The sequence below is a fragment of the Podarcis pityusensis genome (assembly GCF_964106645.2).
Source record: "Podarcis pityusensis genome assembly, chromosome: 10".
NCBI lineage: Eukaryota > Metazoa > Chordata > Lepidosauria > Squamata > Lacertidae > Podarcis > Podarcis pityusensis.
Genome location: NC_138035.1, coordinates 55,963,574 through 55,975,615, shown reverse-complemented (window position 1 = coordinate 55,975,615; position 12,042 = coordinate 55,963,574). Strand labels below are relative to the sequence as shown.

The window sequence follows — 12,042 nt, the reverse complement described above, 5'->3', positions numbered from 1 at the left end:
AAGTAACCTGCAGGCTCTGCGCTAAAATATCCACCCACACAGCACTGTCCCATTATGATATCCCAACTGGTTTGGGCAGGAGTAGCTGGTGGCGTTCTGTGCCAAATTCTATTTGATTAAAGTGAAGCAGGTTTCCAGTTTTATTTTTGTACAGCAACATGCTACTATATAAAACTCATAATTGTGTTATTTGCACGCTAGCAAAATAAGCCGTTTGTTGCTGAAATAACATTGGACAGAAACTGAGCCACTCCTGTTGCATACAGGAAAAGATTCATTCTTCTTCCACCTTGGGATCAAAATGGACCAGGGACTGAGGATTTGAACAATTTGGAATGCTTCTGTATACAGTCCCTGTACAGATAATCTCCACTGACCTCCCACATATCCATTATCTCTATGTATACAAGTTGATAATTTAACTATACAGTTTCCTTATAAGAGTCCACTTTTTCCATTTCATAATTCACCTTTTAGATAACCTTCTCTGCCTCTTCTTCATCATCAGGGTAGCTTCCTTATTTTCCCCAGCATAGGGTGTGTTTTCATTACCTTGTGTTTTCCCATTTTTAGGAACCTGCCTTATGTTTTCTGATACCAGTCTCCCACTTCTGAATATTTATGACATTTTATGCTTACAAATTGTGGCTAAATGCCTTCTTCCACAATGGAAGTGACTTTTGAGGGGCCACCTGAAGTTTATGTCGTTTGGTAGCTTGTAGTTTGGTTACAGATACTATCTGGGCTTCAGCATCCGAAATTTGCCAGGCACATTTTCACCTGGCTATCGGTCACTTGTGACCAAGTGAAGATGCCCAGGTACCAGAATGGCACCTGACATCTCCACCATCTGAAGGTGCGTGCCTGGAGATCTCTGGATCTTGACTGTTTTCACAGACTAGCAACACATCCTGTAGAATTCTATCCATTATATTTTATCTGCACAATCAGAATGAATTTCAGGAACCGACAAGGCATTTAGAAAAATACAACTGGCCCCAAAATGACAACTAGGCATTCTGTTTTAGCGACTGTAACCCTGGTTTAAGGAGCCATTTGGCACCCAGTTTATATATCTGAGTTTCTAACACTGCTGGACTTTTAGATGTAAATGCTACTTTCACAGATGTTTCCAACTCTATACTTCTGGTCCAGGTCAGGTGCCATTTTGCAGGTCTTTGGATTTTCTCACTATTCACAAACTTTGACTGGGGGGGGGGGGATACGAGCCTAGCAAATAAGTCTGTGAATGAGGACAATTGAATCACAGAATATTCAAGCTGCCAGCCACATCTGGAGGGAAGAGGATATGGATTAAGAGAGAGGAAATTGATCTGCTTGAGTCCCTAACAACTTATAGCAAATGAGAGCAGACTTTAGGTTTATAGGATCTATTACATTTTTCTAGGACACTAATGGCAAAGGGCATCCATTATAGATGGTACCCTTAGCACCAGCTGAACACCAGGATATATATTTTTTAGAACTAGTATTGAGCTGAACCCACAAATATTTTCCTGGTTACCTCAAGCTTTCTTAATTTCAGCAGTCTAATTTAACAGGTGAGTCATTTCATTGTTACTAATGTTAAATAATTGGAAGTCAGAAACCCTTATTAATCTACTGCAAATCATCCAGAGATGTACCAATAGATTCCAATCTACTGGCCAGGTCCTGATGTTGAGCCTGCAGCACTCTATACACATCATAGCAAAGGGATATTTCACAAAAGATAGCAAAGCAAAAGGTTGTCCTCCCAGTACCCCAGGCATACTAATCTGTTCCTGCTCCAGAGGTTGGGGATATACTACAACAAATATGAAGTGTTTCCAAACATGCAGAAAAACACCATATAAATCAGGTGTGGGCAGCCTGTGTCATGGCAGATGTTGCTAGACATCATCCCTGATCACCAGAAGCTGTCCAGGACTGATGGAAGTTGGAATCCAACATTTGAAGGGCCATAGATTAACCACCCAAAATAAACATTAAGCATTACAAGCAAGTTGTAACACTTTGTGGTGCTCCCCTCTGTTTGTTGTATGCTGGTCTGGCGCCAAAGCCCAGCAGCAAGGCAGGTCAGGGGTTGCAGGACCATGGATAGCTCCATGAGAACAACTTGTTCCAACAGAGTTTCCAGAGCAGAAGGAGGCCTTTCCAATATCTGTCTCCAGACTACCTCTTATAGACTCCTTCAGACTTCCTCTTGTAGGATCTACCCCCTTCTGAAGAACTTGAGGTTTTTAGAGGACAACCCTCTTGCCTGAAGATGGGCACTCCTCCATTCCATAACCTGCTACCTGGTGACCAGTGAGATACTGTGAGAGGAATTTGGATCCTCAGGAGAAGATGCTGGTGAGGACCTTGGCTCTGGACCTTTAGAGCCTGGTAGTATGGGAGGTTCTCTAGTGGCTCCTGGCAGCCTCAGGCACAGTGATATCCAGATGTTCAGCATCCTTGAGCTTTTTGTAATGTGATGGTGTAAGTCAGTTATAAACCTAGTTTGCAGCATAATTAAATAAGATTTGATGGCGAGCCCTGGTGGCATAGATCAAAACCAGCTCAATATCATTTTATAAATTTCCAATTTTTATAACTTGATAGTCCTTGGCTCCTTGTGAAGGATGGAGAGGATATAAATGCAATAATATCAAGAGGCTCTCTGCTCCTGTACCATGGGAAAATCTAATTTTTAAACAAGTAAAAAATGCACTGAATTAGCACATGCTTCTGTGTTACTGACTGACATTTAAAGGAACCCTTTCCCGGAGGAGCCTTTAGAGCTGTCATAGTCTTGCCAGTCACGACGGATGTTATTACAGGCACATACTCAAGAGAGCTCAGCAGGGAACAAGGGTGTTATATAGGTAAAAGAAGGAAAACAAGTTCCACCTCTTCTTTTCAATGCCTGGTAACAAAATACACCTCACAAGAATGATACAAGGCTCTCACGTACATGGGATATTGTCTTTACTTTACTTTGATTTGTTTAATAGCTGCAAGGGTGTGTTTTTTTCTCTCTCCCTTTAAAAGCATTTCCTCTCTTTGGAGTTGTTGATTTTAAGTCTGTTCAGCCTCCTGCATTATACTTCTACATGAGCAAAGGGAAACTTATTTCACGTGCAGATCTTTCCTGCTCCTATAGGGTTTAATCACGGCTTTTGCAAGTCTCCCATCACAGCAGGTACAATCCCTCTCCCCACATTTAAATGCCCAGTCTTCCAATAATCACTGCTAAGAAAATTCACATACTTGACATAAATAGCTGCCAGAGAACTATTCCAGCATGTGAATAATGAGTCATCCAACAGGTAGTATAGCCAGCCTTCCGGCTTCCCTCTTTTTCAGGTAGATGAAGGTGTCTGCTATAGAAATTGGCATGGAAAGAACATTATTGTGGCCCATCTTGATTATGGAACTTGATCCTTGGCAAATGCTGCAAGGTGTTCCTAGGCAGTGTCTCACACTGGTAATTTCAGAGATATGCTGAGTAATTGCAACAACCTTTGGACTTTTTGAGGAAACTACAATCTGTGCTCTAAACTGGAAGTGGGGGAGGGAGAAAGAGAAAGGTTTTCTACTTCCTTGCACAGCATGTTCTGCCCTTCTTACCTTTTTAAACATCTGTCTGCAAGGAAACTAGTCAGCACTAATTCTGGCCCTTCCTCAAGCTACTGTGGTGATGCTTCCCTGCCTATCAAGGTAAGGAGAGCCAACAAACACCTCACACAGAGCCTGCGCACTGTCTCACCAGAGTGGTACATGCTCTGGTTATCTCCTGCTTGGACTACTGCAGTGCTCTCTACATGGGGCTACCTTTGAAGGGGACTTGGAAACTACAATCAATCCAGAATACAGCATCTGGACTGCTGACTGGGAGTGGCCCCAGGACCATATAACACTGGTCCTAACAGATCTTCACTGTCTCCCAGTACATTTCTGAGCACAGCAGAAAGTTTTGGTGCTGACCTTGGCTCCGTATACCTGAAGGAGCATCTCCACCCCCATCATTCAGTCTGGACACAGAGATCCAGCTGCAAGGGCCTTCTGGCGGTTCCCTAACTGCGAAAAGTGACGGGGGGGGGAGAGGGGTAAAATACTGTTGTGTTTGTGTTAATCATTGCACTAGCACAAGTATTTAGTTGAATACCACCATATAACTTTAGGCAGTGACCTTGGCAGTCATGAAAATCAGTCAGTTCAGTGCAAACAGTATCCCTGAAAGATGGCCGTCCAACCTCTGCTTAAACTTCCAGAAAAGGAGAGGCCACTAGCTCCTGAGGCAGGTTGTTCAACTGCTGAACAGCTCTTACTATTGGAATGTTGCCTTTCTTGTGTTTTGCTGAAATCTGCTTCTTATCCACAAACCATATTGTGATTGTCCCATATTTCTCTGCCACAGACAAGGGATTAAGGAAAATGCTGTTCATTTACATAAGTCACCTGCAGACTATAAGGTCTGTGACTGCTTCCTGAAAGCCCTGCTTGTGGCACATTATGGGCCGGAGTGGAACAGGATGTTCCAGGAGAGGATTCTGGGTGGGTGGCCAGTGACGGATTGAACTAGATGGCATTTTGGTTGATTCCAGCTGTAAGATTCTATTAAATGGATACACGAGATAACTATTTCTGTTTAGGAGAACAGACGCTCTTACTCTGCATTGTGACTGTCAGCACCCTCACTCTTTCTTGAGCACTAGTCTCATTCAGATTCTCAAGACCAATGTTGTGTTTCATAGTGGTAATTAAATTTAACACCAAAGTGCTCATAAGGCAAAACCTTTGAGTAATAGGCCAGTGAAAAGATGCTAGAATAAATGCAAATATGCATCATTTGTTATCTCTTGGTTCTCTCTCTCCAAAGCTGTGCCAGCTCTCAAGCGTTATTAGAAAATGAAAATCTTTAGCTATAATAATAAAAATAACTACCGGTATGTGTTTTCATGGAGCAATATTCAGTGTTCAGTTTGAAACACAAGGACCCTAACCTTAATAAGAGTCATTCAGCAGAAAAGACTAGACATCTTTTATAGTTATTTTTATTTTGGTTAGTGTCTAGAGCAGGCACCCCCAAACACAGCCCTCCAGATGTTTTGGAACTACAGTTCCCATCATCTCTGACAACTGGTTCTGTTAGCTAGGGATGATGGGAGTTGTAGTCCCAAAACATCTGGAGGGCCAAGTTTGGGGGTGCCTGGTCTAGAGAATCTAAACATATTGCTATGTTAGCATTTCAGTCTCTTCAGACAAATGCTTATTTCTAGGTAGTAATGAAGAACCCAACATGAAAGAACCCCTGATTTCATAAGCTAAATGAAATGGATATTTCAAAATATTGTAATATTTACTTGATCTCTCTGCATAAAATATGCTAAACAAGATAGAGGAATAGCAGCCCATAAACCTTCATAGAACTGGCATACACATGAGAGTTCCATAGCATTTAATGACTTTTAACCTCCAAGTAGTTATCATTATTTAAAGTGTTGTAGGAAAGGTACAACACTTTTGGTAGAATGCCACACCTCTGCTTATCTAATTACCTACATAAAACATTTCTAACATCCATAGTTACATTTCAGAGCTAAAGTAGCTTTAAAAGTAAATTTGTTTATTTTGCTTGTATCCTTGATCATTTTCAAGCAGAGCATGTATATTTAAAATTCATATTGCTTGTTGGTTACAAAAAAATGAGGATCCGTAACTCTGTGGTGGTACACATGCTTTGCAAGTATATTGGTCTTGGGTTCAAAATCCCTGGTATTTCTAGTTAGAGGATTTCAGATAGCAGAGGCTTTGGGGAGCTACTGCCTATATTATATTGGCGTGGTCCAGATGGTTGGACTATAACCCCATCAAACTCAGCAATAATGGCAAATAATGATAGACAATAGAGTTTGTGGTTGAACATCAGAGGACTCATTTGGCTTTCGTGAAAATTATGTTTATGCTTGTGTACTTTACGAGCAAAGAATTCTGTCTTCAGATCTGTAAGCAAAGAATTTTACTGCCATTAGCTAGCTGAAAAGCATAATGATGACAAATATGTGTATTGCTGGATTCTTGCTTGCTTGCTAGAGATATTTAGCTTTGAAACTTAGCTAGAAATTTTGGCACAATTATTTCAAGCAGTCCCTCAATGAGCTTCAGCACGTTTTACTGTATTGAGATTGGCACTCTGCAAATCTAATCCTTCACAATTAAAACAAGTCTGCATTGGTCATAGGAAAGGAAGAACATCTAAGCAGGAACTGCTGTAATTGCTTTTTTAAAAAATAGCATTTTCTTTCACACTACTTTATTCAAAAGGTGAGCCACTGCAGTTGAAGCCTGAAGTTTCACATATGTGTTACCAGTCATCAGGCAAATGCACATAACTGTCATCAAGCAAAACATCAATCTCATCCCTCTTTGTTGTTTTATCTGACTAAAGCCAGTTCAGGGTGTGTTAAGATGTGGTAACTATCTTGAGCAAGAGTTTTCTTTTTTGTAGTTTCCTCGTTTGTTGTTCCTCTGAAACTGTCAAGTTCCTAATAGTAATATTAATTGCAGAAACTATCTTTTCATTAATTCTTTTGATCCAACATATCAAACCTTGGCATGTTCATTCCAGTTAAGAGTTCTACTGCAGTAACATGAATAATTGTGAATAGCAGGAAACTAATAATCAATGTTTTATTTAAGATTACTGTAAGATTGCTGATTCTTCTTCTCCCAGAAATGAAGCCCGTTGGATTTGATTCAAGAGTAGATCTCCCTCCCCCCCACACCAAAAAAAGGTTGTTGGTATCAGTCAAAGGTCTTGGTATCAGTAAAATACTGATGATAGTATGGCAGAGCTGGGGTATGAGTGACAAAAGCAGTGAAAAGGTAGAACTAGTAATGTTACAATGCTATGTGATGCTTTGAATACAAGAGCAAATTAATTTACAATGAATGCTTATCAATTTGTGAATTACCAATAGTATAGTGACTCTTAATACAGTTTGAAATGAGTTGTTTTCTTTAACTTTTAATTTGAGTACAAATTATACAAGAAGTTGGGGAAAGCTCCTGCAAATAGCAATTTGGAGTCAAAGGGCTCTCCTGCTATTTTGCCTTTACAAATCTAGATATTCCCAATACAGGGATTTGGAATACTGTATAGAAGGACACACTCCAATTCACAGCTCTGTTGTCTCTTCTATAGCCAGAGCTTTACACAGACTTGGCCTATCATACATCAGGTTAATTGTATCCAGTCCAAACTCACAACTCATCAGTGATGGGCAAAAAAACCCCTTGTTTCATGTAAACCAAAAGGGTTGAAGAGAGATTCGGAAGTCTGGGTAGAGTACTTCTTCACCCAATCTTCACATGCTCAAGTTCTGAATCAAAGAAACCAAGTGGAAAACTTGCCTTGAAATACCAGGTAAAGGTAAAGGTAAAGGTACCCCTGCCCGTACGGGCCAGTCTTGACAGACTCTAGGGTTGTGCGCTCATCTCACTCTATAGGCCGGGAGCCAGCGCTGTCTGCAGACACTTCTGGGTCACGTGGCCAGCGTGACAAGCTGCATCTGGCAAGCCAGCGCAGCACACGGAACGCTGTTTACCTTCCCGCTGGTAAGCGGTCCCTATTTATCTACTTGCACCCGGGGGTGCTTTCGAACTGCTAGGTTGGCAGGCGCTGGGACCGAATGACGGGAGCGCACCCCGCCGCGGGGATTCAAACCGCCGACCATGCGATCGGCAAGTCCTAGGCACTGAGGTTTTACCCACAGCGCCACCCGCGTCCCTTGAAATACTACTTGCGGCCAATGCTATCATTGAAACAGCAAAGGACAATTAAAGAGATGTGACTTTTTTTAAAAAAACAAAAACATTGTTTTACATCATTTTGCTATTTTTAGAATGGAAAAAATAGAGGTGTATATATGAAAACAATCTAGCCACACACAAGTGCAGTTTTGATGTCTTGCAGTGTAATGTTTATTATGTAAATTCATTGTTTGTATTGTTTTAATGTTTACATGTTATTGTTCATTGGTAGGCATGCTAAAAATAAGAAGTCATGAAAAGAGGAGGTACAGCCTGCCTATAAAAATAGAAAATTAATCTACGTCATATTTTGGATACCTGACTTTCAACAATAAGGTTGCATGTTAGGGTACTGTTGTTGTTGTTTTTAAAAAAGGAAATAGCATTTGATAGTTTGTCTTACAGCTTTTGAAAATGAAGGGATGAAAGTCCACTTCTGTGGGTATATATAACCAAAACAAGGCCCATTTATCCCTGTGGTTTACGTACATGTAAGTGCCATAGGATTACGTGCTTAAACTTATAATTCTAAAGACAGGTATGGTAAAGTATGAGCTAGAGTTGCCAAGTGACAGGAAATCATTAGTTTTGTCAGACAGAACTGGGGATGATAGCTGTTTTGAGTTAATAAAGTATTGTTATCATATAAATGTGCCCTTAAATCACATCCCGTACCTTGGCATTATTCCTACCCAAGGTTGCCACCTTTTAACCAGGCATATTATATAGACAGACCAGCCATTCAATATGTCATCAGATTCAAATGAATCAAATGACCATGTTTCCTCTCTTCCCTATCTCCTGTCCATGCACACCCAAGTGGGGGAAAAGAAACCTCCCTGGGAAGGGTGATTTTGAGCTGGAAAACAAGTGGGGAACGTAAGAACACAAGAAAGATCCAGCTGTTTCAAACAATAAGTCCATCTAGTCCAATATTCTGCTTTCCACAGAAGATAGCCAGATCCCTCAAAAGCCCACCAGTACTCTTGAAGACCTCCTGCCAACCTAGCCATTTGAAAGCACGTCAAAGTGCAAGTAGATAAATAGGTACTGCTCTGGCGGGAAGATAAATGGCATTTCCGTGCGCTGCTCTGGTTCGCCAGAAGCAGTTTAGTCATGGTGGCCACATGACCCGGAAGCTGTACGCCGGCTCCCTCGGCCAATAAAGCGAGATGAGCACTGCAACCCCAGAGTCGGTCACGACTTGACCTAATGGTCAGGGGTCCCTTTACCTTTGCCTTACTCTTGAAGACAACAACCCCCTCTCACTGTTGCTATCCAGGAACTACTATCAAGTGATATAATGCCACATCTTGCGGCAGCAAATTCCATAAATTAACTGCATACAGTACTACTCTCTTTTGTCTGCCCTGTACCAGGTGTAAATCAATTTCCTTTGATGGCCACAGTCTTCGTATTAATCTCATTTTCCACACAATGCAAGGAAAAGAGTCTAGTAGCCTCTTCTCACCATCAGATGTGGTCTGCCCAGTGTGTCTTGGCTTTAAAGCAAACGAAAAAATATGTAGGATGGAATCTGGGAACTCACCCTAAGGATCACATAAGATTTGTGACCATGATCTGAACATATGAAGAGTCCTGCTGGATCAGGCCAATGGCCCACCTGGTCCAGCATCCTGCTCTCACAGTGGCCAAGCAGATGTCTCTAGAAAACCCACAAGCAGCACCTTAAGCACAGGAGCACTTTGTCCTCCTGTACTTTCTGGTAACTGGTATTCAGAAGAACAATGCCTCCTTAGTAGCCATTGATAGACTCATCCTCCACCTGAAGGCACAGGATGAAGCCATCTTGCTGAAGCTAAGCAAATTTTGATCTGATCAGTGCTGGGATGGGAGATCAGGCAGGAACCTCATGTATGTGAGTCATGAGCTCAGTGGGAAAAGGATTGATGGGGTGTCAACAGATATGGGGTGCCAACTTATTGGGGGGCTAGGTTAAGCTCTGCCCCACATAATCGATCACATGACATTTTGTACACACTAACAATAATAATAATTTATTATTTATATGCCACCCACCTGACTAGGTTACCACAGCCACTCTGGGCGGATTCCAACAAATTAAAACACAATACAGTAAGACATCAAACGTTAAAAACTTCCCGATACAGGGCTGCCTTCAGATGCCTTCTGAAAGTCAAGTTAGTTGTTTATTTCCTTGACATCTGATGGGAGGGAAATGCCAATCAATTTGGGGGGCCCTAAAATGTTTTTGGGGTGGCGCGAAAGGACCTAGGCCCCTGGGAGTTGGCTCCTATGAAACGAATAACACATTTAGTTTAGGATTGAGCTCTTAATTATTACTGTACAATGTAATGGTTTGGAGATCAGACTGCAAGTTCAGTCACTTTGCGGGGGGTGAGTTCGGCGCCAGCCGTTTCTGAATGAGCACGCACAGCATCAGCCAGCATGGATTTCAGGTCGACCTTTAGGAGCCTCGCACCTGAGAGCTGGGAACCCTTTGCAGCACCCAGTAGGTAGGACAGCCTGGCCCCTGTTGCCAGGCAAATCCCTGCTTGCGGGCCGATTCGTCCTCGGAATTACGTCGGCCAGTCCCAGAAAGCGCAACAAGCAGATCCCGCAGGCGAGCCACCGAACTGCCCAAAGTTACTCGGATGATGATCCGTTCTATACTAAATGGGTATGTAATATCTGGCTTCAGGTCAGAAGTTAGGAGATTGCCGGCGCTTCCCTCAGCAAAAGGAAAAGCTCAGCGCACAAAGGACGAAGGCGGAGAAGAGAGGGGGTCCTCCTCCTCCTCCTCCTCCTCCTCCTCCTCCTGGAACAAACCCTTATTTCCCTCTCCCTTTGCCAACTGTTTTCAAGACTCATTACTGGCATCTCAGGCAGCGCGATGTTACTTGCCAAGTCGAAAGGCTAGCTGTGCTCCCCTGCCTGCTGAAGCAGGGGGAGATCGGAGATAGCTCGGCATGCCAGCCCTTAACCATTTCAGGCTTTGACAGGACGAAGGCCAGCAATGACAACAGTCAATTGTCCCCGTGGAAACCGAGCAGCTGCCCCGAGGCGCGCCGTCGTCCCCGAGGCTTCGTCGCTGTGTGGAAAGGGTTAGAAAGGGGAAACTCCACCCCCCGGTGGGCGCGCGCGACCCGGTACAGCGAGCGGCGCCCCCGGTTTCCCGCGCGAAGGCTAATCTGCCTCTCCATCTGGTCCCCTCAGCTTCGCCGGCGCGCGCTCTCCCTTCCTCGCTCTCGCCCACCCCGCCAGCAGCACGTGCCCGCTCAGGCGGCGGCCACTCACCTGAAGAAAAGTTTGGAGAAGACGTTCGCCTTCTCCAGAGGCGACCTCTGCATGGTCTTTCACCGTCCAGGCTGCTGTGCGCAGCGGACACCAAAGGAAGAGGGTGGGCGCGGCGGGGCCGGTGAGGGGAGGGGGAGAGAGTTCGGCCTCTCGAGGAACCGCGCCGTTTATACTCTTGCCTCCGAATTGGGAAAGGGGGAGGGGGGGAAGAGAAGCGAAGTCGTCCTCGCTGTTGGCCCTGCGCTCTCCCACCTTATCCTCCCTCAGGTCACCGCCTCCCTCTTTCTCCTGCCCCTCTCCCCGCCTCTGCGCGCCCGCTCGGCTTCATAAGCCTGCCCTCGCCTTCCCGCCCCGTACTCCTCCTCACGCGGAGCAACATCCTCCCAAAGGAATTGCTCCTTAACAAAAAAAAAAAACACAAACACAAAAACTGGCGCGCGCCAAGAGAAGCGCCCCGCGCCAGGTGCCTCTCCGGGCAGAGCGAGCGCGCGCTCTCCAGTCCCGGGGAAGAAGCCTCTGAGGCGAGTCGTCGTTCCCGCCACATACACACACCCCTCCGCCGCCCAGCCTCGCTCCCTTTGCCGAGCCAACCTTGTTAGCGGTCGCCACGGTCCTGAAATAGCAACCTCGCCTCCCTGACGGAGCCTTGCTAATGATTATGGCTTCCCGCCGCCTTCAAAGAGCTTCTCCTCACAGCTCCTTCCCATTAAGCGTCAGCGCCCTATGGCTCCCATCTGAACGTGTGGACTGAACCCGAGAACCAGCATTAAAAAGAGGTCGCAGCTCGGACGTGAGCGTAGCCATGATTTATGGGGGATTTTGGGGGAGGGGAGTAGGACGCCCGTGCCACCATCCTCTGTTTAGCAGATTCAGAAAGGAATGTCTCGGGAACAGTTAAATTACTTTCTTTTGACTCCCAAGTGCTCAGAAAAGTCTGTCAAAATCTTTCTACTTTACGTTAAGTAT

The 12,042-nt window shown here is 44.3% G+C and overlaps 1 protein-coding gene across 2 annotated transcripts in view; it reads right to left on the bottom strand.

Moving 5' to 3' along the window:
- Nucleotides 1–11,445, bottom strand: part of CFTR (CF transmembrane conductance regulator) — a 93,181-nt gene extending 81,736 nt beyond the window's left edge. For both annotated transcript variants that reach the window (XR_013991147.1, XM_081023455.1), the window contains exon 1: nucleotides 11,077–11,445. Coding sequence is in view for 1 of the 2 variants with exons in the window: in XM_081023455.1 (XP_080879581.1) it covers nucleotides 11,077–11,129 (53 nt within the window). In the remaining variant the exon portion in view is untranslated. The remainder of the gene's footprint in view (nucleotides 1–11,076) is intronic.
- Nucleotides 11,446–12,042: the final 597 nt, after the last annotated feature.